At 43.6% G+C, this 27795-nt stretch overlaps 1 protein-coding gene across 1 annotated transcript in view; it reads left to right on the forward strand.

The window, feature by feature from the left end:
- syne1a (spectrin repeat containing, nuclear envelope 1a) overlaps positions 1–27795 on the forward strand; it is a 232178-nt gene that overhangs the window by 160595 nt on the left and 43788 nt on the right. The window contains exons 83-107 of the mRNA XM_034287789.1: positions 4674–4963; positions 5089–5254; positions 5493–5648; positions 5993–6145; positions 6365–6547; positions 6715–6852; positions 7042–7227; positions 8398–8520; positions 9208–9390; positions 9849–9992; positions 15280–15480; positions 16995–17132; positions 18209–18319; positions 18504–18665; positions 18980–19171; positions 19322–19495; positions 22398–22589; positions 22939–23070; positions 23225–23325; positions 23646–23784; positions 25470–25598; positions 25917–26078; positions 26740–26964; positions 27233–27334; positions 27422–27541. Of these exons, the coding sequence (XP_034143680.1) occupies positions 4674–4963; positions 5089–5254; positions 5493–5648; positions 5993–6145; positions 6365–6547; positions 6715–6852; positions 7042–7227; positions 8398–8520; positions 9208–9390; positions 9849–9992; positions 15280–15480; positions 16995–17132; positions 18209–18319; positions 18504–18665; positions 18980–19171; positions 19322–19495; positions 22398–22589; positions 22939–23070; positions 23225–23325; positions 23646–23784; positions 25470–25598; positions 25917–26078; positions 26740–26964; positions 27233–27334; positions 27422–27541 (4002 nt within the window). The remainder of the gene's footprint in view (positions 1–4673; positions 4964–5088; positions 5255–5492; positions 5649–5992; positions 6146–6364; positions 6548–6714; positions 6853–7041; positions 7228–8397; positions 8521–9207; positions 9391–9848; positions 9993–15279; positions 15481–16994; positions 17133–18208; positions 18320–18503; positions 18666–18979; positions 19172–19321; positions 19496–22397; positions 22590–22938; positions 23071–23224; positions 23326–23645; positions 23785–25469; positions 25599–25916; positions 26079–26739; positions 26965–27232; positions 27335–27421; positions 27542–27795) is intronic.

The raw sequence follows: 27795 nt of genomic DNA on the forward strand, positions 1-27795 counted from the left end.
CAGATCTGTCAGATCTCCAAAGATACTACAGTGGATATAAAAAGTATTAACACCCCAGTAAAAATTCCAGGTTTTTGTGATGTAAAAGAATGAGACAAAGATAAATCATGTCAGAACTCTTTCCACCTTTTATGTGACCTATAATGGGAACTATGCAATTTAAAAACAAATTGAAATCTTTAAGAAAAAAACTAACCAAAAAAATCACAATAACTTGGTTGCATAAGTGTGCACACCCTTAAACTAATACTTTGTTGAAGCACTTTTTGATTTTATTACAGCACTCTTTTTGGGTAGGTGTATATTAACATCTGGGCTCTGGCTGGGCCATTCCAAACATTAATCTTCTACTGGTGAAGCCATGCTTTTGTGGATTTGGATGTGTGCTTTGGGTCGTTGTTGTGCTGAAAGGTGAACTTCCTCTTCATCTTCTGCTTTCTAAAAGATGCCTGAAAGTTTTTGTGCCAAATTCCATCTTGCCACCCTACCCCATAGCCCATTCATATGAAGAATACAGCAGATTGTTGTCACATGTAGCACACAGCCAGTACTTGCCAGAAATTCCTGCCGTTCCTTTAATGTTGCTGTAGGCCTCTTGGAAGCCTCCCTGACCAGTTTTCTCCTCGTCTTTTCATCAATTTTGGAGGGATGTCCAGATCTTGGTAATGTCTCTGTTGTGCCATATTTTCTCCACTTGATGATGATTGTCTTCACTGTGTTCCATGGTATATCTAATGCTTAGAAAATTATTTTGTACCCTTCTCTTGACTGATATCTTTCAACAATGAGATCCCTCTGATTCTTTGGAAGCTCTCTGCTGACCATGGCTTTTGCTCTGAAATGCAACTAAGAAAATGTCAGGAAAATCAGCTGAATTTTATTTGTGATTAATCAGAGTCACTTTAAATGATGGCAGGTGTGTAATGACTTCTATTTAACATGAGTTTGAATGTGATTGGTTAACACAGGGTGTTCACACTTATGCAACCAGGTTATTTTAAGGTTTTATTTTTCATTTTCCCCCCAAGAAGATTTCCGTTTGTTTTTCAATTGAATTGTTCACATTATAGGTCACATTAAAAGTGGGAAAAGTTCTGACATGATTTATCTTTGTCTCATTCTTTTACATCACAAAAACCTGGCATTTTCACACGGGTGTGTAGACTTTTTATATCTACTGTAGCTATGGATGTTTTACATTCTCCAGTTTTTTTTTTGTTTAATTTAATTAAATACTTTCCACACTTGGTTTGCTTCAGTCTCTGCCATGTTAACGAAAAAGCAACATGAGTCTATAGTTTTAACTTAGTTTGGTTAATCAAGGTTTTTGGGGGTTTGTGTTCGGGCTTCAGGTAATAAGGCTTGGGTCGGACCAGGCTTGAATGTTCAGGCCCATCAGAAACTCTTCTGAGTTTTAGCTTGCTTATTTCAGTTCACCACAAGAGAAGACCTTTGCCCTGCCATGTAACCAAAACCAGTAGTTCAATTTCATAGCCTATATATTTGTAACAACAGTCACTGATCAGGTTGCGATAGGACACAGGCACAGAGTCGTAGTGATAAGAATAATCCATGTTTTAAGTCAAGACAAAACAAACGCAGCAACTAGTGACGTGGGCATCCAGTGAAAACACAAAGGCAAAACCAAAATGAACCACACGGGTGTGCCTAAACAGGGAACTTAAATAGGGTCCCCAATTGGAGGCAACGATCAACACCTGCCTCCAATTGGTGAGACCAAAAGGTCCAGAGGTGGCTAGAGGTGCCACCTTCCGTCCTGTCCTGACTATGCCCCCAGCCCAGCGCAGAGATGGCTAGGAGCATAACCAGGATGTGACAACAGCATGTATTATTAGCAGAAATTAATGGATATGGAAAAGTTTTTTTCTCTGAGGATGCAGCGGCAGCCTGTTGGTTTTCCCAGATCTCTTACGGAGAAATATCTCAGTGGTTCAGATGCAAATCTGTCAATGGGCTACATGTCAATTATTCAGTTATTTTATTATTACAACATACATACACATGAATATATCCAAATATATACCTCACAATATACACATTTATTACACATTTATAACCTTGCAATATAATTTATATAAATATAATACATTACTAGTTGCTGGCTGTCCTTGTCAGTTTGTTTGGAAACCAAAATGCTACCAACTCTTTATCGTCAGCCCAAGTGCTTGCCGTCTTGTTTTTGTTTCTTTTTTTTATGGCGGAAGAGGCCACAGGCAACTGAGTTTAGGCTGTGACGTTTTGTTTCAGCTGCTTATAATTTTGAAATGCTTTCCACAAAACAAAGAATCCTTTGTTGATAACATCGAGCAGTGGGTTGAGGCTCAGCCTTGTCACTAAGACCAGTTGTTCCAGAATGCGTACTGCTGTGGATTTAGGTCACTTTTGTTGGATGCTAATAGAGAACATGCTACTACTCAGTGATGTAATTCTAGGCATCAAGCCAGTGGTTAACTCTGGCTAAAGCATCAGCATAAGCGGAAGGCAGGGAAGTATTTTCCCGAGCATTTTCTCCCACAAAACACAACTACTTAACAGGATATTCGGTCATGTGATAGAAAATCATTGATTAACAATGACATAAAAGAGCAAACAAAAATAGTCAAAGTATTCAGAGTCACAAATTACCTAATCATGCACATTTGTACCTTAGTGTAACAACTGCGGAACATTTGGTAATGTCAATAGCATCTTAAAATATGCATTTTCACATAAAGGTCCGGTAAACTTGGGCGAATTGTAACCCAATTTCCTGACTCTGTTGATAATTTAGCCTATGCTAAGGACACACACTTAATCTTCATTCATATGAATAACACTGTAATGTGACACATCAGCGGGGCAACTGTAAAAAAAAGCCTTCTACCTAGATCAGAGCTGTATAAGCAAACATTGCACATCAGTAGTTAATCAGTTATGGAAAAAAAAGTTGTATACTGAGGTTTTTAAGATTAGGACAAACTGTTGCCAGGGTAATTAGATAGAGCAACAGCTTCAACCACTTGGGTCAGCCTGGCTAATAATGCCTAAACCAGATTGAACTTTGTCAGAAAAGGACTTGTCGCTGTGACATGTTTTGCATGCTTGTCATGGCTCTCTAGAGATGCATTTCTGCCTGACTTATGTTTTTTTTGGAAGAAACTGAGTAAAGATACATTGCTATAGGCTCTATGCCGGACATGACAACACTGGTGTTGGTAAAAATGGATGTCAATGGAATTTGCAGATGAGATCATTGGCATTGGGTGGAACAACACCGCTCTCTTTTTTTGTCATTGGTGAGCAATACCGCTCTACATTTCAAAAATGTTTTCTCTAAGTTGATTAGAGCGGAAGGTTTACCGGACCGTTAAACATTCGTTATTTTCTTTGTGCATATACAATCACCTAAAGGATTATTAGGAACACCTGTTCAATTTCTCATTAATGCAATTACCTAATCAACCAATCACATGGCAGTTGCTTCAATGTGGTCCTGGTCAAGACAATCTCCTGAACTCCAAACTGAATGTCAGAATGGGATTTTTGAGCGTGGCATGGTTGTTGGTGCCAGACGTGCCGGTCTGAGTATTTCACAATCTGCTCAGTTACTGGGATTTTCACGCACAACCATTTCTAGGGTTTACAAAGAATGGTGTGAAAAGGGAAAAACATCCAGTATGCGGCAGTCCTGTGGGCAAAAATGCCTTGTTGATGCCAGAGGTCAGAGGAGAATGGGCCGACTGATTCAAGCTGATAGAAGAGCAACTTTGACTGAAATAACCACTCGTTACAACCGAGGTATACAGCAAAGCATTTGTGAAGCCACACCATGCACAACCTTGAGGCGGATGGGCTACAACAGCAGAACACCCCACCGGGTACCACTCATCTCCACTACAAATAGGAAAAAGAGGCTACAATTTGCACAAGCTCACCAAAATTGGACAGTTGAAGCCTGGAAGAATGTTGCCTGGTCTGATGAGTCTCGATTTCTGTTGCGACATTCAGATGGTAGAGTCAGAATTTGGCGTAAACAGAATGAGAACATGGATCCATCATGCCTTGTTACCACTGTGCAGGCTGGTGGTGGCGGTGTAATGGTGTGGGGCATGTTTTCTCTGCACACTTTAGGCCCCTTAGTGCCAATTGGGCATCGTTTAAATGCCACAGCCTACCTGAGCATTGTTTCTGACAATGTCCATCCCTTTATGACCACCATGTACCCATCCTCTGATGGCTACTTCCAGCAGGATAATGCACCATGTCACAAAGCTCAAATCATTTCAAATTGGTTTCGTGAACATGACAATGAGTTCACTGTACTGAAATGGCCCCCACAGTCACCAGATCTCAACCCAATAGAGCATCTTTGGGATGTGGTGGAACGGGAGCTTCGTGCCCTGGATGTGCATCCCACAAATCTCCATCAACTGCAAGATGCTATCCTATCAATATGGGCCAACATTTCTAAAGAATGCTTTCAGGACCTTGTTGAATCAATGCCACGTAGAATTAAGGCAGTTCTGAAAGCGAAAGTGGGTCAAACACAGTATTAGTATGGTGTTCCTAATAATTCTTATTAGAGAGAAAGCGTGAGACAACACCACATGATCCTTTTTTTCTATTAGCATGTTTCTGTTCAGTATGACAGAGTTTTGTCTCTCCGTCCCCAGATGGAGAAGGCGCGGTCGGTGTCAGTGGATCTCCACTCTCGTGTCCCAGACAGCACAGTGGAGAAGGCTGCCACGAGGGCTGCGCTACAAAGCCTGCTAGAATACCACGACTCCTTCAGCCTGGAGGTGGAGCGGGAACAGTCTGCGCTTGCCCTGCTGGCGCAACACGCATTCAGCCTGAGAGGAGAGGAACAGCAGGAAGTAGAGGTGGAAACTGAGAAATCCGACGAGACCCGAGAAGAGGCCATCTGTTTGAAGGGGATCCGGAGTATGGTGGAGAGATATGAGAGGTACGGTGAAGGGAGGCGTTTGCTGTTAATCCACCATATCACCGCTACCGTGTCGACAGAGGAGACTCGCGGTGAAAAGCCTTTCTTAACAGTGAGGTATCCCCTTGCGTATTATTTTGTCTCAGCCTGGTGCTGCAGGTGCGTGGTAGCAGGGCCCAGGTCCAGCAGGAGCTGAGAGAGAGGGAGGAGGTGGAGAGGGAGCTGGGGCTGGTCAAGGGCTGGATCCAGGACACCAGAGGACTGCTACTGAGCCCCTCGTCTGATCTGGACTCCCTGCTGCACGAGCTGGAGGTGCAACTGAAGCACACACACAAACACAAACATTGTTATGTCTGCAAGGAGTTGTTTTATAAAAAAAAATATGCAAAGTTTTTGTTTAGCTGTAATGTATTTGGCATTAAATGTCGCACCACAGTAATCGAACAGCCTCCATTGGCATCAGCTTATATGGATATAACTAAACAAATAAACACACACTTGCGCTGCTTGACCTGCATAAAGACACAGTGCTTTTTCCCATGTCCCACAGACAGCACATGATGAGGTCATCAGTAGGCGCCAGAGTGTTGAGAGGATGGCAGAGCTGCAACACAGCAAGTACCAGGACCTCCAGACGGCCTTACCCTCTGAACTGAGCATGCAGCTGGCTGAAGTGACACTCGCCCTGGGCTCTGCTGAGGACCAGGTACACACCCTCTGGAACAGAAAATGTCAGCTTCCACACTGTCTTGGGGGATGTGTGTTTGTTTATTTTAGTTTAGTGAGTGAAAGAGTGAGTTAATTAACTAGTTAGGTAGACAGGTGATTATATAGTATATATCTACATCATATAATTATTTAAATGCATTGTCCCATATGAGACCTACATATCTCTAGCTTTCTGAAAGTTGTGATGTCACTTCTTGCATTTGGTCTGTATCGGGCACTCTGCTTTATGCTAATGTGTTTTAGAGACAAATGAGAGTACAGTAGGAGATGAAGGCAACATTAGACATTCTGTCAATCTAATTTCTCCCTTGACTCCTTAAGGTCCAGGCCAGGGAGAGGGAGGTGCAGCAGACCAAAGATGTGAAGGAGGACTTTAGTTCCAGACTGCTGGACATTGAGGGGAAGCTGAAGAACATCTCTCTGAAGATCAGTGAGAAAGCTACAGACCTAGAGCAGGCGAAGGAGGAAACCAAGGTAATTATACTGCAATTAGCCTCCCATTACCCAGGCAATAATTGTTTCAGACGTTGACATTGACTGGTGTGTAAGGGTATTAGTGACAACTTGGAAGGCCAAGAACCGCCCCCTTTCAAGATTGATCCACTTTCAAATGGGATTTTTATATATCCTCTATGTTTCTGTCTCCTTCCATCTCCTCATCCTCTTCTCCTTCTCTCCATATCTCTCCCTCAGTATCTTTGTGAAGAGTGTGAGGGTTGTGGTCGCTCTCTGGCTGATCTGGGCGTGGCAGTGCAGGAGTTTGGGGACCAGAACCCTCTACTGTGTAAGAAGCTGGGAGACGCCCTGTCCCGACTGAGCGAGGTCCAGCGCCTCACCATGCAGGAGGCCCAGGACAGGGCCAATCGGCTACGCAAGGTCAGATGTCCATCCATCTCCATCCACCTTTGGCCCTGATAACTCATCCACTTAGGCAACCTGCTGTGCAAACCTGACTTCATACCACTGTACAGTGATGACAACAACTGTTCTTCTTCTCCTCTCCACTCTCTGCTCCTCCTTTCTCCTCCCTCTGTGCTGAGCAGGCAGAGCAGCAGCTGGAAGATTATAAGGGGGTGAGGCAGTTCCTCCTGAGCTGGGCAGATAAAGCAGAGGCCCTGGTCAGTGGCAGCATTGTCTGGAGCTCCGCCTCTCAGCTTCAGGAGCAAATCAGAGCCCACCAGGTCGGTATCTCATTACAGAGTTCCATAAAGAGAAGTCAGATTCTTTAGAGCTTTCCATAGCCTGCGCTACAATAAAAGGGTTCTCTAAATGTTCTTTGGTTGTCCGAAGAACCCTTTTGAGAATATGAGTGACATTGTGACAAATCTTCTCTCTCTGCCACTTCTCTCTTTGTATTCCTATGGTGACAGGGGGTGCTGCGTGAAGGCCGTGGTCTCCATGGTGACCTGGAGGCAATGGGGGAGAGGGAGGGGCAGCTGGGGGAGGTGCTACAGATGGAGGGGTGGAGCCAAACCGTAAAACACCTGAGCAGGCACACTGATGAGCTGCAGCAAAGAGCAAAGACACGCCTCCAGAGCCTGCAGGATGCCGCCAAGGTAAATGTCATTTCACCATGGTAACACACTTATAATTAAATGCTTAGGTTATTCTTATTTTCCGACGCCATGATGTTGAAATGATAATGCTGGAATTTCAACTCGTTCAGGTGGGAGTATACATCATATCAGTCAATTCATTGCTGTTTATGTAAACCAGGCTTACACGATCACACTAACCAGTGAACCCTAATTGCTTTATTAAAATACTTCCAGTATGTGGCTGGAGACTATATGTTAATCTCAGTCATACTTACCTGGTAAAATATGTATAAAAAAATATGATACTTATTTTATGATCTAGTAATGTATGGGTCATTATCCATCCACAACACACTCTCCTCCTGTCGTTATGCACCTGTAACACACTCTTCTCCTCTCGTTTCCACCCGCACACAACTCTCATCCTATCGTTATGCACCCACAACACACTCTTCTCCAGTCATTTTTCATCCACAACACACTCTTCTCCTGTTGTTATCCACCGATAACACACTCTTCTCCAGTCATTTTCCCTCCATAACACACTCTTCTCCTGTCGTTTTCCACCGAGAATACACTCTTCTCCTGTCGTTTTCCACCCACAACACACTTTTCTCCAAGAACCCTGACGTTATTCATTGGAATTTGAATCATATATTTGATCAGTAAATCTTTCTTCATATTACCAGCCTAACCTTAGCCCAGGATTCTAGTCTTTTCTAATCACTATGTGGTTTATAGCATATTGTAATAGATGCAACACAATAGATGTTAAAACAATAAAACATGAAGCACCACTTGGGCCACTAGAAATCAGGAAACCTGGGATTTGTACAAACGATGTAGGTATGAAATGTGTTATTATGGGCCAGTTGTGTAGAAAGGGTATATTGACACCACACTGCCATCTTGTGGTCATAAACAACCCCTGCGCTAGTCGTCCCCGCCAGCCGTGACCCCAGAATGATAGAAAGCGAGGCCAACTGTGCCGGTGCCACAGACTGTATGATCTCTTAATCTGATCCAACTCCCCTGCAGGGTGTCGCTAGATCACCGTCTGTTTCTAATGATCACTGATAGAATTCTGAGTGAAAACCTAGTTTGAATCCCTGGGTTTCCATGTTTTTTTTGGAATGGCGGGTCGGATGGGGACTGGTGACTTTGTGTAAGCGGTGTGTCTCTTACTAGGACATGGTCCATTTGGAGGCTGAGGTGAAGACCCTGCACGGCTCTCTGGACCAGGCACAGCTGACCCTCACCTCCCCCGACCTGGCACGGCTCAGCCTTAGGGACCAGCTGACACACAGACAGGTAAGCAAAACCCTGATCTGACACAAACATGCCCCGCCCATCTGACCTGACCTCCCACACTGATGGGCACTCAAACACATGACACAGCTGTCTTTGCTTTTATGATTTGAATCAGCAATTCATTCCATGTGATACATTCCATGTGATAGTATTTGTTTGATAATTGACCTTGGGATTTCATTACTTTATGAGGAACACAATTATTTTATGGTTGAAAAGTACATTTTCCCCTGCTGCTGCCAAATTACAATCCATTTAACTGTTAAAATAAAGAATTAAAAATAATAATTGCAGATGTTGTTGCAGGTGATGCTAAATGCTTGTGTCCCAGTACCTGAAACACTGTAGCCAGTTAATGGATGTATGTATGTATGATGGTGCGTGTGTGTTCGTGTGTGCATGTACATTGCAAGAGAGCATAAGTGCGGGGAGATAAGCAACTTAGAACAGCAGATTTCTACAAAATATATCCAGGCATTATTCCCTTTATAAGCCGGGTGGTTTGATTACTGATTGGCAGTTGGGGTTTATGATATACAGCCAATATACCACTGCTAAACGCCGTCCAGCTACTTAGGATGCGAAGTGCCTAAGAGCAGCACTTAGAGGTGGTATATTGGCTGTATACCACCCCCCCCCACCTGTGCTTTTCTGCTTACGTTACACTCTATTGACCTGTCTGCCTAGCGTCTGTTGGTGGATATGGAGGCCTTCAAACAGCAGGTGCAAGCGGTGCAGCTGTGTCAGAGCGCCCTCCGGCTGCCGGAGGACGTAGTGGCCAGCCTGCCCATCTGCAGAACAGCCCAGAGTCTGCAGCTAGAGGCCAGCCAACTACAGCATACCACCATCCAGCAGTGCAACATCCTTCAGGTAGGGGGCAGCATCCGATGTTACAGAAATGTTTGGAAAGCTGAGAAAAAAGAGAATTCTGTTTCAGTGCAGGGCACAACCACTATTTAAGTGTGACAGGCTTTCTTCAAGCAGACAAATGGGAAATGGAACACGTACAGTAGGGCAGTGTTTTTCAACAAGGGCCAATTTGTGTGAGGGCGCATCATATGCCACCAAGGGACATCTGGAGAATCATTTGGGGATTTGAGATGATTTGTTGTCACAATTGTTTGGTAAAGATTAAGTATGCGTAAGGATGAAAGGTTAGAGCTACGTTTCAGTTATTATTAAATATTATTAATTAAACATACTAGGGTGCTAGAAACATTCATTTTGCAAAGAAACAAAGACAAATTAAAATGTTACCATATTCCTTTTCGGCAAAGCCTTATTGTAGTTTTATTTTTCCCAAACCTGCTCTGGACTTTCTTTCCCAGGAGGCTGTGGTGCAGTATGAGCAGTATGAGCAGGAAGTGAGGAACCTACAGAGGCTGATTGAGGAAGCTCACCGCATTATACAGGACCGACCAGTCTCAACCAGTAACATACATGAACTACAGGCCCAGATACACCATCACGAGGTAAGATATTTACACACAAATTATACACACACGCAAACATATTTTATGTTTTACCAACGTGTGGGAACCTAAAAATGGATTCCCATTAAAAATCCTATTTTCCCTAACCATTGTAACCATTTTCCAAAAAACTGGCGAATGTACCTATAAAGTTAAATGCTAAATATTTTTTTTTATTAAAAGTATTATTAAAACTGGTGCACACACATACACACACATACACACATTCACACACATACACAAAAACAGAGGGAATCTCTTTTTACTTTGTCATATAAAAATAAAGATGGACAGAAAACATATTTTTTAATATATCTGTCTTGGCTCCCTCGACTTACATCTATGATGTCATTACACAGAAACCTGTCTAAGAAATGTTCCTAGTTTTAATCGCTGAGCGAAGGACCTTGAACAAAACAAAAAAAAATCTGAGTTGTTTTAAATCACAAATCTGTTCTTTGGATACAGTTGTGCTCAAATGTTTGCATATCCTGACAGAAATGGTGACATTTTGGCATTGATTTTGAAAATAAGGATAGTGATCATATGAAGCCATTTATCATCACATAGATGTTTGGCTCCTTTTTAAATCATAATGATAACAGAAATCACCCAAAATGGCCCTGATCAAAAGTTTACATAACCTTGAATGTTTGTCCTTATTACAGACACACAAGGTGACACACACAGGTTAACATCTGTTTTGCAGATGGCATTTATTTATACAAATCTGTAAAACAGTGAGGAACTGTAGAGTAAGTATAATTTTTATGCTGATGACACAATACTTTATGCTGTTGCCCCATCTCCTGCTCAAGCATTTGCATGTTTTTTACAAAAATCCTTTATTGATTTAAAACTGTCCTGAATGCAGGGAAAAGCGTAAAAATAATAATGTAAATTATTTTAAGATTTGTACCCTGGATGGATCTGAGATAGACTGTGTTCCCACTTACAAATACCTTGGGATCTGGCTAGATGAGCATCTTTCTTTCAAAATTGGTGAAAAAGCTACAAATTAAATTGGGCTTCATTTCTAGGAATAAATTGTGTCTGTCATACCAGCATAGACATGATATTTTTGACACTACTTTTATGTCAGTGCCTGACTAGGGGAATATTCTGAATATGCATGCATCCGTGTCGGTGCTGAAACCTTTAGATGCAGTATATCATGCTGCCTTGCACTTTATTACTGGCACCAACTATCGTGTACACATTGTCTCCTGTACTCTATTGTTGGCTGGGATTCCCTGACTGCTATGAGTTCCAGGCACTGGAAGATATTTGTGTGAAAGGCTTTAATGTATAAACTGCCCAGTTATATTACTACAAAATGAGTGTGGAGATCTGGCAGCTATCAAACTCGGTCCCATGAGTGGTTAGTGTTGGAGATCACACAGAAATATTCAGATCTGGGAAAAACTGCATTTGCATACCATGCCCCTAATGCTTGGAATGAATTGCAATAGAGTGTCAAGCTGAATGCTTTGGTTTCTAGTAGTACATTCAAAGCAATTATAAATGGTCGATTTCATGTTGAGTGTAACTGTTATTCTTTAGCGTTTTTATCTAATATTTTCTTTTGTAATTATGTATTTTAAAGGTGTAGTTTTTAGTTGTTTTTTGTTAGCTTCTTATATTTTAAATGTATTGTAAACAGGGCTCAGCTGAGAGTCTCTGGACTTTCTGTTTAAATATATATATATATATTTTTGTTGTGTTGTGGATGGATGGATTTTAAAAGCAATTAAACGTAAATTTCCCACACCTGTACGTGCTCTTTAAATTGAAATTAATGTCTGTGTATGAATATTTAATGAGTTTGTTAGCCCTCACAGGGATGTACTGAGCAGGCTAGATACTGAGCCATGGGGAGCAGAAAAGAACTGTCAAAAGACCTGCGTAACAAGGTAATGGTACTTCATATAGATGGAAAAGGATATTAAAAAAATATCCAAAGCCTTGCAAATGCCAGTCAGTACTGTTCAATCACTTATTAAGAAGTGGAAAATTCGAGAATCTCTGGATACCAAGCCAAGGTCAGGTAGACCAAGAAAGATTTCTGCCTAAACTGCCAGAAGAATTGTTCGAGATAGGGGGGCAAGATGAACGCAAGATGAATGCAGCATGTTATCAGAAATTACTGGCAGACAATTTGCATTCTTCTGCATGAAAGCTGGGCATGGGACGCTCTTGGACTTTCCAGCATGACAGTGACTCTAAGCACAAGGCCAAGTTGACCCTCCAATGGTTACAACAGAAAAAGGTGAAGGTTCTGGAGTGGCCAACACAGTCTCCTGACCTTAATATCATCGAGCCACTCTGGGGAGATCTCAAACTTCTTGCAGGTGATATATCTGCCCATTCGGGTTGCTTCCATCCTGAAAATGTCAAAGATGGAGGTTCATAAGAACAAGGTCAAGCAAAAGATATTGGGGACAACAAAGCCACAGACTGGCAGAGGGCGAAAATGACTGTCCACTGACCGAGATGACGTCAACTCATTCAAATGGCAATCAACAACCGTAGGATGACATCAAGTGACCTACAAAAAGAATGGCAAACAGCAGCTGGGGTGAAGCGCACCACGAGGACGGTTCGAAACAGGCTCCTAGGGGCAGGGCTGAAGTAGTGCAAAGCTAGAAAAAAGCACTTAATCAATGAGAAGCTAAGAAGAGCCATGTTGAAGTTGCAAAAGACCATAAGGTTTGGACCATAGAGGAATTGGGTGTAAGGTCATCTTCTCTGAGGAGTCAAATGTTCAGCTTTGCCCAACACCTGGTCGTCTAATGATTAGATGGAGACCTGGAGAGGCCTACAAGCCACAGTGTCTCACACCCAATATGAAATTTGGTGGAGGATCAGTGATGATCTGGGGATGCTTCAGCAAGGCTGGAATCAGACAGAATTGTCTATGTGAAGTACAAGGTTATCCTGGAAGAACACCTGCTTCCTTCTGCTCGGACAATGTTCCCCAACTCTGAGAATTGTTTATTCCAGTAGGACAATGCTCCATGCCACACAGCCAGGTCAATCAAGGTGTGGATGGAGGACCACCAGATCAAGACCGTGTCACGGCCAGCCCAATCTCCAGACTTGAACCCCATTGAAAACCTCTGGAATTTGATCAAGAGGAAGATGGATGGTCACAAGCCGTCAAACAAAGCCAAGCTATTTACATTTTGACATTTTTGGCACAAAGTCACCCAACAGCAATGTGACAGACTGGTGGAGAGCATGCTAATATGCATGAAATTTGTAATAAAAAATCTGGGTTATTCCACCAAATGTTGATTAAAACATTTAGTATTTTGTTGTTGAAAAATGTATTTGAATTTGTTTTCTTTGGATTATTTGAGGTCTGAAAATAATGCATATTTTATTTGGTTACTTTGACCATTTGTTGTTTTCTACAAATAAATATTCTAATAAATGACAATATTTGTATTTTAGAATTTGGGTGAAATGTTCATTTTACTCAAACACATACCTATGAATAGTAAAACCAGAGAAACCGATAGTTTTGCAGTGGTCTCCAAAGCTTTATATTACCAATTCTCCAAGGGTATGCAAACTGTACTTACCTGGTAACATTATTTGTAAACGTTTAAAAATGAGTCAAATATATATACTTATATATCCTAGTAAAGGATGTTCATTTTCATAACCTATTCAGTTTCACAATTGTTTTGAAGCTCTGGTTGGTTATTGCTGCAGATGATGCTATTTCAAACCTCCAAAGATGAACATGTCTACTCTAGAAATTGCTTTCAACTGAATTGGATTATATCAGGATGAGTTCCTCCAGCTTTGTTTTCTAACTGATAAATGAAAAGAGGGACATTATTCAGTGGCTATATTATAGTAATCTCCCCATTGATGGTAACTTTGACCAGGCTAAATAATATATTTCTTTATTAGGATTCCTGTTGACTTTTGCTCTAGCGACAGCTCTTCCTTTTGTCCACATAAAGCATAATACATGACATATAACACAACACTGATGCACCTATAGGCAAGAACAGTCACACAAATTAAAATGGAACATAAACAAAGTGTCGAAATTAGTTAATCACATGGCCTGAATAGAGTAGAAAATACTAGCTACTGAGTTTAAGCCTTGCTTATAGCAGAGTGGCTATTAAGCATACACCGTCTCTCTCTCTTTATCTCTACCTCTCTCTCTTTATCTCTACCTCTCTCTCTTTATCTCACTCTATTTATCTCCAAAACATTCCTTTTGTATTTGGTTTCCCCTGTAATGACACTGTGCACACAGAGAATGACTCCTTCTAAAAATGTAGAATGTTCTAGGTTGTTTTGTTGTAGCTACCCAACTGCAATATTAGACTAGAGATTTTAAGCTGTTTGCCTGTACTGCAGGTTTCACACTACACTGAACATGTATTTGATTCCTCCGCGAGACAGAAAGAGGCAAACAGACATACTTGAAGGAGTTACACTCATACACACACATTCCCATGTACTTGTGTTGGATTGCAGCTGCGGTCTTATTCTCTCTGCTGCAGTCATCTGGCTTGGCCGAGTGACTGAGTTCAACAGAGACCAGCTGAGCTGATAGCCGCAGTTCTACTGGTCCACTGAGTCACGTGACCTGACCATCAGGGCACCCACCCACTATCTGGATCTCGGCTGGGCTGTAATCTGACACCCACATAGTCACATTGTTCTCCCTCCCTCTCCTATCCACTCTCTGGTTGTCAGGGAATTACACTTTAGGATTGGAGGAGGGAGTAGGAAGCAGGAGGGAGGAAAATAGAAGGGGGGGTTGTGATCTCACTTCCTGTCTCTGAACCCTTTGTGTGTATAATGTGAGAGTGGTGGAGGGATTTTGCACTGCTTCGGTTAGCTCTCTACCAAACATCCTGTCCTATGGAGCTTACCATTGTGACTCACCCGCCTCTGGTCTGCTCTGATTGGCTCAGAGAGCCCAGAGTCTATGTGTGTGTGTGTGTGTGTGTGTGTGTGTGTGTGTGTGTGTCACTTAGCCAGAGTCTGTGCTATTCCTTCTCTCATACACATTCATACTGTCTGGCTGGGAGGGAGAGAAAGCGGAGAGAAAGAACCGAAATGATCTTGCTCCACTTATTCTTCCCTCGCTGGTGCTTTTTCCTGCACCGCATTCAACGTTAACCCTAGCTACCCCCCTCCCCTGTTCAGGGGCCGGACCTATTGATTTTCTGATTGTGGACTGAACCACGAAGTGCTGAACCCATTGGAGGGGTGGGTGCATTCTGACTGCTGGTTGGGTATGTTTTGACAGGAGCTAGCCCTGAAGATCCGAGGCTACCAGGAGCAGATAGCGTCTCTGAACTCCAAGTGTAAGATGCTGACCGTGAAGGCCAAGCACGCCACCATGCTGCTGACGGTCAGTGAGGTGGAGGGGCTGTCCGACGGCGTGGACGAGCTCAGCGATGAGGAGATGCCCACCAAACAACCGCCAGCACACCCCTCCGTCGTCATGGTGAGGGATCGTCGATTGAAAATCACCCTGTGTGTTCCATACGGCGCTGTGTGTGTGTGTGTGTGTGTGTGTGTGTGCTTAGTTAATGGAGACTTTTCTGTTGTCCATTTGTATGGCTCTGTGCGAGACATACTGTATCTTCCACTGCTGTTACCCTATTTAGTGACCTCGGAATACCCTTTTCATACTCTGCCCCCTCTGTCTCTGTTTGCCCGCTCTCTCGTTCTTGCTACTTCAAGCCCTAAATCAGTTTCCTTCTTTGCCCTCTGTTGCTGTTTGTGTCTGTTTTGTCTCAACGGGCCAGGAAACAGGATACAGTTTGAATGTCTGTGTGTGTGTGATGTATGATTTCAGCATACACTGGACTTTCTTTCATTAGTTATTGTTGAGAAAGTTTTCCAGACTCCTCTGATGACTGTTACTTTTCCACCACACATTACCATAACAGTTCCCACACATGCCAGTCTGTTAGCGGGACATTGCTTGGTGTTGCATCATAGGGCCCAGAAAAGGAGAAAAAAACATGGTGACATATAACGAGGTCAAACTCTGTCAGCTAAGTTCCACATGAACCAGAGACAGCAGCCCCGTAGGTTTCCCGTCTCAGGGCCGCTGTCTTCACTGAGACGGGCAGATTGAAAGGGAGACAGGCAGGCAGACAACCTTGTCGCTCTACTCTTTTGTCACGGGCAGTTGCAGCACACTTGCTTCCTTTATCCAAATGCCTGTTGGTAACTCTATACTGGATGAACCAGCTTCTCTTACGTCACCTATAGGATATAGAAGCAGGGGTTAAAAAAAAAAATACATTAAAAAAACAAACAGTTTGTTTATGTTGTCGTGGTCAACAGGTTGTTGCCGTACTTTCTGTTCTCAAATAACAGGGATACGTTTGTGTAAGCTTGACATCAGGCTACTTTGTGTGTGTGTGTATATGTATGCTAACGCATGCAGACAATGGGGTGTATGCCTGAAGAACTGTGTTTAGCTGTCCCTTGAGTATGCATAAGTGTTTGCGCAGGAGTTTACTTCCCGGCACTGGACATTCCTTTTCCCAGATGAATCCAGTAAAAAAAGAAAGTGGGGCATTCATTGCCTTGCAGTTTCATAAGTCTACCAATCATACATTTAACTGCAGAGAGCTGCAGTGCAGAACAGTACCTAGAAGCTATATATACAAATTTAAGTTTATAGTGCATTTTATAGGTTTCCAAAGTGCTTCTATGTGTGTTGCTTGGGGAATGTGTTCTATCAATAGTTGTAATGTGATCTGATTGTAATGCTTGGGATGCCATTTGATTCTGTGTGATTAATCAGCAGTGTGCTTGCTCTGCAATGCTCTAGCCATCCACACTCTAATTAATGCTCATGTCCTCTCTCTCTGTGTTTTATTTTCTTAATTACTGTTTTGTCTTTGGGTATTTCTTCCTGTTCTCTCATCTTCCTTTCTGGACTCTCTCTCATTCTCTCTGTCTTATGTGTTTGTGTGTGCACGCACGCGTGTATGTGGTCAGATGACGGCTGGTCGCTGTCACACACTCCTATCCCCCGTAACAGAGGAGTCAGGGGAGGAGGGCACCAACAGCGAGGTCTCCTCTCCTGCTTGTCGCTCCCCCTCGCCAGGGGCTAATGCAGACCCTCCCCTTAACCAGGTAATATATAACCCCTAACTGGCCACCAACCAATTCACCTGGCCTTGCTACCCTCATACGTCAGCTGTTTAAACTTGTCCCAACAGCAGGCTTTGAATCTGCTTTGAATCGGTTGCTAGCTCAAGGACATTTCCACTAATAAATAGAACAACAAGCGCAACATAAGGAACATTGAGATCTGAGAAAGGTACTGTAAGTTGCTGCATGAAAACACAAAGACAGTCAAAACTCGCTTGGGCAGGCACATCATACATTCACATCCATCGCCGATATGTGGTCAACAACATAAATGCCGAAATGGTCAGATAACCGAGCTAGCTTTTTTGGGAGAATAGTCAGTAAGAGTTTGTCCACTGCTGTCTCACTTCAATCACAAGTAACTGCTTGTGTGTCTTGCTGATAATGGAATCTCCCAGTTCAGCAGAAATGAAGAGCTTTAACACTGAAACCAAACGGATTTTCAGCACAGAAAGTGAGAAGGTAGGATGGCGAAAGGCTGAGGGGGATGAGGAAAGCCTTTACAGAGAGCGGGACATGAATGGAAGCAGTTCCACATACTGACATGGAAACAGTTGACTTGTGCCAAAGACAAAGCCCGTTGAGCTCCTTGCATTACCCCTTCACATTTGTGTGAACACGCATGTGTTATGGGAGGAGGGGGTGTGAGCGTGTCCTGCCTTGGAAATGTTTACACAAGAATGCTGGTCTTTCTTCATTGTTCATTCATGATCTCACTATAGGCGGGACTCTTACCACTGGACCTTGGCACCTGACATGAATACGTCATTCCTGATGCAGCCGACGTTCGCAACATTTACTGTGAATGCAGTCTCTGCTAAAGCGAGAACAGTGCCTTAAAATATCACACTGTAACACTGAAATTCTGTTAATGATCCTGCTTGATGAGAGCCCCAAGTCCTAAATGTTCTGAATGGCTTCCGGTATGTAGTTGGCAATTTACTACATTGACGGACTTGAAAGCAACTACTAACTCATTCAGAAGGCAGTTGTACTCGCGCACACCACACAAACACGCACAGGCATTCAAACCCACACTGATATGTTTTGTATGGCAGGGACGGGCCTCTCTGAGTCGCGCCCCGCTACAGGAACTGTATGACCCGTCTCTGGAGTCCAATGCCAACCTGGATGATCTGCAGCGGTCCTGGGAAACACTTAAGAATGTGGTACGTCCCCACCAAAAGGCCCAAACCTTAACTGTCTAACCTTTGACCCATACGTTGTTTTAATGTTTTTTCTAGGCCTGGTACCATTCATTAGTCCCATAAGTGAATTCAATATTCTGACCTCATCTGTTTCCTCTTCTCTCTGTTGTTCTTTCTCCCTCCCACTCCTTCGCTCGCTTCGCAGATCAGTGAGAAGCAGAAGACTCTGTACGAGGCACTGGAACGCCAGCAGCACTACCAAGAGGCCCTCCAGTCCATCTCCACCAAGATGGAGTCCATTGAGGGGGCTCTCAATGAGGGCCTGGAGGCCAGCAAGAGCCCTGAGAGCCAGATGGCCGCACATCAGGTGAGAGGGAGGGGACATTTGAGAAAGAAGAGTGGGAGTGAGAGAGCATTTCAGGGGTAATTGGGAAAAGGACCAAGGCACAGAGAGGAAAAGAGAAGAGATTTGTAAGAAGAAATAGATGTGGTGATATTTTATTCCCGCCTGCTCTTGCCCGGATCGGAGAGATGGGCACGACCCTGTCTCTTGACACAATGCTAACAGTGCAGCAACAGGACAGGGCTAGTAGAGGCCCTGCAAAATGCTGAGTCGTCCAACCAGAAAATTACAATATTGCCATATTCAGTAACATATCAACTGTAACCCCCCCACCCCAGGCCCTGATGGATGAGATCCTGATGCTTCAGGAAGAGATCGGCGACCTGCAAACGTGTTTCAGCGAGGAGCTTTGTGACAGCCTGGACAGTGACCCCGGGGACCAGCTGGCGCTGCATTCCACCCTGACCGTCTTGGGGGAGAGGATGGCCACCATCCGCATGAAGGCCTCCGGCAAACGGCAGCTGCTGGAGGTGGGTCTGTTGTTGCGCACGAAACGGAGCGCGTCGTCGTAAAGGAGTTGTTTGCCATACCCGCTCTCGTTGCGCGGTGACGCGGTTGGATTCCTCCCGATCCCGCGGACGTGACGGTAAAGATGTTGGTTGTGTCGGTGCCCCCTGCAGGAGCGCCTGAGCGAGCAGCTGGAAGAGCAGAGGCAGGAGCAGGCGTTGCAGCGGTACCACAGCGAGGCGCAGGAGCTCGACCACTGGCTCCACAGCACCAAAGCCACGCTGAGCTCCGCCCTCCAGACACACTCCGAGGACATGGACATGGAGGAGCAGCTGATCGACTGCCAGGTGACGACGTGGGGGCATGAAATCGGGGGGGGGGGGGTTTGTTGCGGGGCGTGGCAGTCTTAACAGGACACTGTGAACTCTGAGAGAATGACGGTTACGCTTTTATGTTCTTCGGAATGGTGGTTTAATTTGTTACTGGGTCTAACCGTGTTGAACCAGCCACGTCCTCCACGTAACTGATCAGTGGAAATTGAGCTGGTTCAGGGACAGTCGTATGTTTTGTCTGGTCCTTGTGGTTCACTAGAAGTGTGGTAAATGCAGATGATCCCGGATCAGTGTTGTGAACTCCTTGAGGCAAAGGTGTCAGAGTGCCCACTGTATATAAATTGTAAAACCAAAAAATGTTTTACACCAAATGTGTTATTTTAGTACTGACCGGTTGCACTGAACCATCAAAATGATGCTAATCTGATATAAAATCCTGAAGTATTACACTTGCATACTATGAGACTAAACTCTGTGTAATAACTTCCAGGTCCCAAGTATTCCAAGTGGAACTGTTTATTGAGAGCAAATGGGTGGACAGTAAGCTGATTAAGGTTGGCATATGGCTCCGGTGGAGCTCAGGTCTAAGATCAACCCTCCCGAAGGGGGACAGATTGTTAGACTGCAGCCCACATATAAGGACCCCCACGGGGGAGTGGGAGTAGGGCCTGAGAGGGGTTTAAGGTGCAGACATCTGTGTGACTGCTATTACTGTAAGGAAGCTTTAGTGGAGAGGATGGGAGAGAAAAGGAGATCTTAAAGAATGAGAGATATTGAAGGGATTGTGGGGGATTTGAGAGAGGCTATTAACTGCTGATAACAGTCGGAGTTGGAGGCCAAATGAGCGGCCCTGGGAGAGATTCAGGTCTCTTTCTGAACAGAAGAGGATAATGACATGTACAGTGGGGAGAACAAGTATTTGATACACTGGCGATTTTGCAGGTTTTCCTACTTACAAACATGTAGAGGTCTGTCATTTTTATCATAGGTACTCTTCAACTGTGAGAGACGGAATCTAAAACAAAAATCCAGAAAATCACATTGTATGATTTTTCTATAATTCATTTGCATTTTATTGCATGACATTTGATCACGTATTTGATCACATTTGGTCAAGTATTTGATCACCTACCAACCAGTAAGAATTCCGACAATAGGCAAGCAGCTTGGTGAGAAGGCAACAACTTTTGGCGCAATTGTTAGAAAATGGAAGAAGTTCAAGATGACATTCAATCTCCCTCGGTCTGGGGCTCCATGCAAGATCTCACCTTGTGGGGCATCAATGATCATGAGGAAGGTGAGGGATCAGCCCAGAACTACACGGCAGGACCTGGTCAATGACCTGAAGAAAGCTGGGACCACAGTCTCAAAGAAAACAATTAGTAACAAACTACGCCGTCATGGATTAAAATCCTGCAGCGCCGGCAATGCTCAAGCCAGCGCATGCCCAGGCCCGTCTGAAGTTTGCCAATGACCATCTGCATGATCCAGAGGAGGAATGGGAGAAGGTCATGTGGTTTGATGAGACAAAAATAGAGCTTTTTGGTCTAAACTCCACTCGCCGTGTTTGGAGGAAGAAGAAGGATGAGTACAACCCCCAGAACACCATCCCAACCGTAAAGCGTGGAGGTGGAAACATCATGCTTTAGGGATGCTTTTCTGCAAAGGGGACAGAACGACTGCACCGTATTGAGGGGAGGATGGATGGGGCCATGTATCGCGAGATCTTGGCCAACAACCTCCTTCCCTCAGTAAGAGCATTGAAGATGGGTCGTGGCTGGGTCTTCCAGCATGACAATGACCTGAAACACACAGCCAGGGCAACTAAGGAGTGGCTCCATAAGAAGCATCTCAAGGTCCTGGAGTGGCCTAGCCAGTCTCCAGACCTGAAACCAATAGAAAATCTTTGGAGGGAGCTGAAAGTCCATATTGCCCAGTGACAGCCCCAAAACCTGAAGGATCTGGAAAAGGTCTGAATGGCGGTGTGGGCCAAAATCCCTGCTGCAGTGTCTGCAAACCTGGTCAAGAACTACAGGAAACGTATGATCTCTGTAATTGCAAACAAAGGTTTCTGTACCAAATATTAAGTTCTGCTTTTCTGTTGTATCAAATACTTATGTCATGCAATAAAATGCAAATTATTTACTTAAAAATCATACAATGTGATTTTCTGGATTTTGTTTTAGATTTCGTCACTCACAGTTGAAGAGTACCTATGATAAATATGACCGACTTCTACATGCTTTGTAAGTGGGAAAACCTGCAAAATCGGCAGTGTATCAAATACTTGTTCTCCCCACTGTAGTTATGAGAATATTGTGGAGGGAGCTGTAAGCAAGGAATATCCAGCCCTACAACTGAGTACCTCAGGGTCACTGAGTCGCCCACTGAAAGTTGGAAAGGCATGCAAATCTGCCCTTTCCCCCCACACCATTATCCTGTTGTTTCTACTTTGTCGTCCTTGTTCTGAACCACTCATTGGAGCAGTGTTGTCGTAGAGATTTGGTGACGGAGGTTGAAGAGTAACGTGTGTGTGTGTGATAAGACAGAGTGAGAGTGAGTGAAGAGTGTGAGAATGTCAGAGAAAGGGCCTCTGTCTGAGGCTGTCCAGAGAAGCAGCATCTAGCAAGCACTAACGCTAGTGCTTCTAAGTGAGTCATGGAAACAAGACCTTGTAGAACACTGCCTGTCATTCACTGCCCTCAGCCAATGAAAGCTTTTTTTTCGGATGGGTACGCCCACCTCCCACTGAATGTTGTTGTTCCGAGAGTACACATGGTTCCCTCTCCTGCCTTATTATTAGTTTAGGGGTTGATAATATCAGCACTCTAGATACTTCATTGACACTGGTCAGGCTGGTGGTCAGTTTGCAGTTGGTGGTCCAGCCTGGCCTCACGGCGTACCCTTGTTCTTGTAGAACATGCTGTTTCAGATCGAGCAGAAAGTGGCTTCTCTGTCTGAACTGTCGGTGCACAGCGAGAGCCTCCTTCTGGAGGGGAGGGCAGGAACGCGGGGCGAGGCCGAGCAGCTCATCTTCAAACTGCACTCCCTGAAAGACAGCCTGGTGGAGCTGCAGAGGATGCTACAGGACAAGCAGGTGGACATCCAGGTGAGGCGTCTTCTCAGCGGCGGTACAACTTGGGCTTTAGCCTCTGGTTGCTCAGTCTTTCTCTCTCACTCTTTTCGTGTTTGTTTCTCTTAACATCTCTCTCTGTCATCTCCTTTCTTCCTCCCGATTCACATTTTCTTTTTCTTCACTGTGTCCACTACATCTCTCTTTCTCCCTCTGTCAGTCTGTATGTCATATTTACTCCCACACAGAGAAAAAAAGCACAAGGCAATGTTTCAGTCATAAAGGCCCACTGTCTTGCATGAGGACAGCTACTGACGGATTGTCACAAAAACAACCCCCCCCCCCCCCCCCAGATATCAAAGCTTCATTTCTGCGTTTGTTCCAGGGTTCATTGCAGGAGCAGGAAGACAGTGAGCCAGACTCGGTACTGTCCCAGAGCCCCAACATACAGGACTGGCTGTCACAGGCTCGCTCCACCCGTACGCAACAACACCATGACAACCAGCAACGACAGAGGGTAGGAAAGGACATCGCTCTTACCTACGTTATGAAACGTTATAACATGTTGTGATGTGTGATGGTGTAGTTGTATTTCTGTTGGGTTTTAACTGTGTTGGATTTCTTATTCAGACTGTGGTGACGTGTGCATTCTTGCTCTATGTTGTTTGCAGGAGCTAGAGGAGCAGCTAGCCGAGCAGAGAAGGCTGCTGAAGTCTGTAGCCAGCATAGGGGAGGAGATTCTCACCCATCCGACCTCACCCGATGGAGACAGGTATGTTTATCTCTCAATTTCACTCTAACTCAAAATCTCACTCTCTCGCACTCACACATGCACTTTTACTTTCATAGTAAAAAAATCTGAAATATAGGGTATAATTATATTTTTTTCAAATACTTTTTCAAATGTCAGGTATTAAAATAAATGTAAAAAGGCATAGAAACTTTTTGTTTTGTTTTTACATTTTACAAAAATGTGTTTGTTTTTACATCTTAACTATATTTGAAATAAATATTTTTTACCATGGGATTCTTGTTGTTGTCTCTGTTTATACCGTTACTACTTCCCTAATTGTCTTTTCTCTTTGCCTATAGTCAAGACATGCCTGGTGTGTTATTAGAAACATTGACCCTTCAGGACCAGATGAGACAGAAATGGGAGAGTCTGAGTAAAGACCAGAGCACCAAACTGCAGCTGTCACTTAACTCCCTGGAACAGGAGCAAATCAACCCAGTATGTATAGTTTAGATATCGATTATATTCACATCTACAAAACACTATTTAAAGCCAGAAAGATCCCAGATGTCAGCTGGCTGCGTATGAAGATAAAACAGCGACATACGTTTTTATTTGTAAAAACTTTTGCAAACTGGTAAAAAAATATTTGCATACTTGTAACTAACTTGATATTTGAAATCATGCAACTAATTAGTTACTTGCCAATGTTAAATACAGATGCACAGAGTTTTGTTATAAAAATTCGTTCCACGTGACAATGCATTTAAAAGTACGAAAAACTTTTTGAATGAAAACAATATAAACGTTATTGGAATAATAAAGTGCTAAATTACTAAAATGGAAAAATTATAATTAGTTAGGAATTTACATGGCTAGTTACCATTTTGCATATGATTTTTCATATTGAAACTGTATCCTGTTTGCACTTCGTTAGACACAAACTGGATCTCGTTGTACTGTACTTGTTCAATGACAATAAAGTAAAAACAAATCTGATGTGTTCTCTTTGGAGCAGAAATTACAATAAAATAACAAATAAAAAATCTGAACCTTTCGCTAAAAAGTTATGACATCTATAGCAGATTATTATAATTTTTTGAACAAATGCAAACACTAAGTGATAAACAAAAAATACACGTTATGATGTGAACCATATTAAGCTGGTATGCATACGACCAAACTAGTCTAATACAAAATATTAATCATGCAAAGTGAATTTCCATTATTCTCGTGGTAAATACATTTCCATGCAAAAGACAAAACGGTAATTAGCCATGTAAATTCCTTGCTAGTTGCTAGATTTACATTTTAGTAATGTAGCTAGTAGACAGTATAACTTTGTTTGTGCATTGATCTAGCTAGGTACAAGGAGCCGACCGTGCTTAGCCGTGTTTTTCTTCCTCGGCATCACTACGAGTTGAAACCTGTTCAAACACTGGCGCTGCTTGTTCCAGAATCTACTCAGATTGGTTAAAAGGTGAAAACGTGTTGCGTTCACGATGCATTCAGTTCATTGGTCAAAAAAAGCTGTCCTCATGGGTATTCTCAGATTGAAAACGATGTGAAACGTACAACAGCAGACAGTGATTTACAAATAAAAATAATTTTGTCGCAGTTCTAGCGAAATGTTTCTGACAAAACCCTGACCGTCCGTATTTTACGTTGGCAAGTATTTTTAATGAGTTGCATGATTCCAAATATCAAGTTACAAGTTTGCAAATACAAAAGTGATTCCAAGTTTGCGAGTGTTTCTTACAATTTTGCAAAACGTTTTTCCAACTACAAAAGTAATTCCAAGTGGCAACTTTTTTTACAAATGCAAAACGTTGCTGTTTTACCTTCATAGCTTTGTAGTAAGCATTGGCGTCATTAGCCCTGGGCATTCGGGGCTATAGCCCCAGATCTTTTATGAATAGCCCCGGATCTCAAATGGACCAAAAAATTATAATAGCACCTGATCAATTCATCTATAATTCCGATCACGCATAATGACAATGTAGACGTTGCTAGCGTGTACATCGACATTTTCCGCATGTTCATTCAAAACACTCTACTTTCTGTCGCGGGGTGGTGGGGGGTCATATGGGGCTAAGCCCCGAATTTATTCGCCTCTGGTAGTAACCATTAATTTACAGTGAGGTTCTAGTAGTATCTGAAGCTCCCATCTATGTTCTCCCCAGGTTCTCCACAGGTCCTGTGTGTCCAGCCCTGGGGTGGTGTTCCGGGCAGAGGCGGTTGGACAGGACAGACATTCCCCCAGGGCTCTGTTTGAGGGCTGCTGCCAGACTTTGGAGATGCTGACCCGAGAGGTATCTCTCTCTCTCTCTCACCCACACACACACACACACACACTGTATTATAAGGTAGCACAGAATGCCAGTGGGTTTGCACACATAAATATTCCTTTTAGAGATTAATTCTGGGATCTTAAGCAGCATACGCCTTGGGTGATGTAGTCCACAAAAAGACAAGTTTTGGCCCACGAGCATACTTTCGCCAGCACTTGGCTGAAGTTATACAAACACACCGGAGGCCATCTTTAAGCCTCTCCGGATACATTAACGCAGCCGTTTAGGTAAACGACGTGGAGGTGCTTGCTGCATAATAAAAATGTTGCACGTCCACAGCCGGGGAGTGGAGCTGACAATAAGACGGGCACGGCCGTGCAGGAGGAGCTGTACGCGGCCGTGTCGGCGGCTTCGTCATGGCTGGACAGCGCGGAGAACAACGTCCTGTCAGGTCCTGTGCTGCTGTCAGAAGACACGGAGACGCAGCTCTGCAACCTGGAGGTAACCACAGGCCAAAGGCCCAGCAGTGTTCAACAGTTACCAACACATACTGATTCCTACAGGTTGTCTGTCAATTTTGATGGATCCCAGGCTCTGACCCCAATCTCTGAGGGTGTCCTAAGGGAAATGGGGATATGCAAAAATACCACAGATTTCTGTTCGTGGCATTGTGTTAGTGGAAAAGGACAAATTAAAAGACCTTATTTGAACTTTGGCCAAATGCTAAATTCCAGTAACAGACCAGCTAATACAGTTTCTGGAGCAATAAACATTTACTATATAAATGCCAATACTACTCTATATACAGTACAAAATGTGCATTATATGTAATTTGTATTTATAAAAATACTAAAAATGAATGGTGTTCCACTTACTGGCAGAAATGAATGTGACTCAAAGGAGAGGGCATAGTTTGCATTTGAAACAGGCTGAATGCTCTTAGTAGACATATGTTCCAAGAATGTTTGAGTAAAAAAAACGTCCAACTCCCCATCACCCGAACAGGAAGTTGGCAGCCTAGTTCTTTGTTGGCTAGCTTGAGTTAGTACAAATTAACACTTTTTTTTTATGTAACCAAACAGCGCAGCGCATAAGGCAGTTTAGGTCTTGGATGAATGGTAATATCACAGGTTAAATAAAGGTTTTTCCTATTTGCCTAAAGGGCTTGAGTAAGGATGTGAGGGAGGTGACAGAGGAGCTGAGCCACTGCCGGGAGCTGTTGGTAGGAGGAGGAGCAGGATGGAGGAGGCTTTGTGGAGGGGAGGAGCAGGCCCTGATAGAATACACTCTGGATGGGCTGCAAGAGAGACTGGGCCTGCTTGAACAAACCCTGGAGCTACACTGTGAATCGATGAAAGATAGACTGGAGCAAAACACCAGCTTCCAGGTAGGGTGTGTGGGTGTGTGTGCTTGCATTTATAAACTTGTTTCTTGTTATGCTACTACATTGTATGAACAGGAGTTATTTTGTAGCAGAATGTTATTTCAAACTCGGGGGAGGACTATTCCTAAATATTCAAATAAACTCCAGCTATATCCAAATCTAATTATAGTAACCACATTGTAGGCCTGCCAGAACATAAAAATCACTGACTGCTCCGTGTCCACCTGTCAAACTATTATCCCCATTGACACCTTATGTTCTCCTCCACCAGACTGAATTGAGACTGCTGTTCACAGCTCTCAGTGACAGTAAACACCAGCTTCTGCAAAGGATGGCTGGAGCCGTAGATAGGCCTGCCCCCAAACAGATAGAGGTACGGTGATGGTAAAACATAGACCTGCCTACTTAACTGTGCACGAACACGCACACATACATTTCAAGCACTTTTCCCTGTGAACAGACATTGTCAGAGGCGGAGGATGGTCTTAGGGAGTTTGAGCAGAGGGTTGCAGAGCTGAGGAGCAGAGCCGAGGGACTACACCCTGACCAGGTCTCCAATCAGGAGCTACTGAAACTACAGGTAACAGTACGGGTGGTTCTAACTCTGAATGCTGATTGGCCGAAAGCTGTGGTATCGCTACTGTGAATTGTTTTTTGTTAACAAGGTTGGTGTAGAACCTTGGTGGTGCCAGAGGTGTAGAAGTATCTCGCCATTGTTCACCAGAACATAGCTGTGTTTGCCTGGGAAGCTCTAAATGAAAAGCAGCCAGGTGGTGCAGCAGTCTAAATACTCCTTTGTTGAGGCAAGCTGTCCACCACAGTTTAGGTTCAAGA

Source organism: Esox lucius, chromosome 18 (genome assembly GCF_011004845.1).
Source record: "Esox lucius isolate fEsoLuc1 chromosome 18, fEsoLuc1.pri, whole genome shotgun sequence".
Lineage (NCBI taxonomy): Eukaryota > Metazoa > Chordata > Actinopteri > Esociformes > Esocidae > Esox > Esox lucius.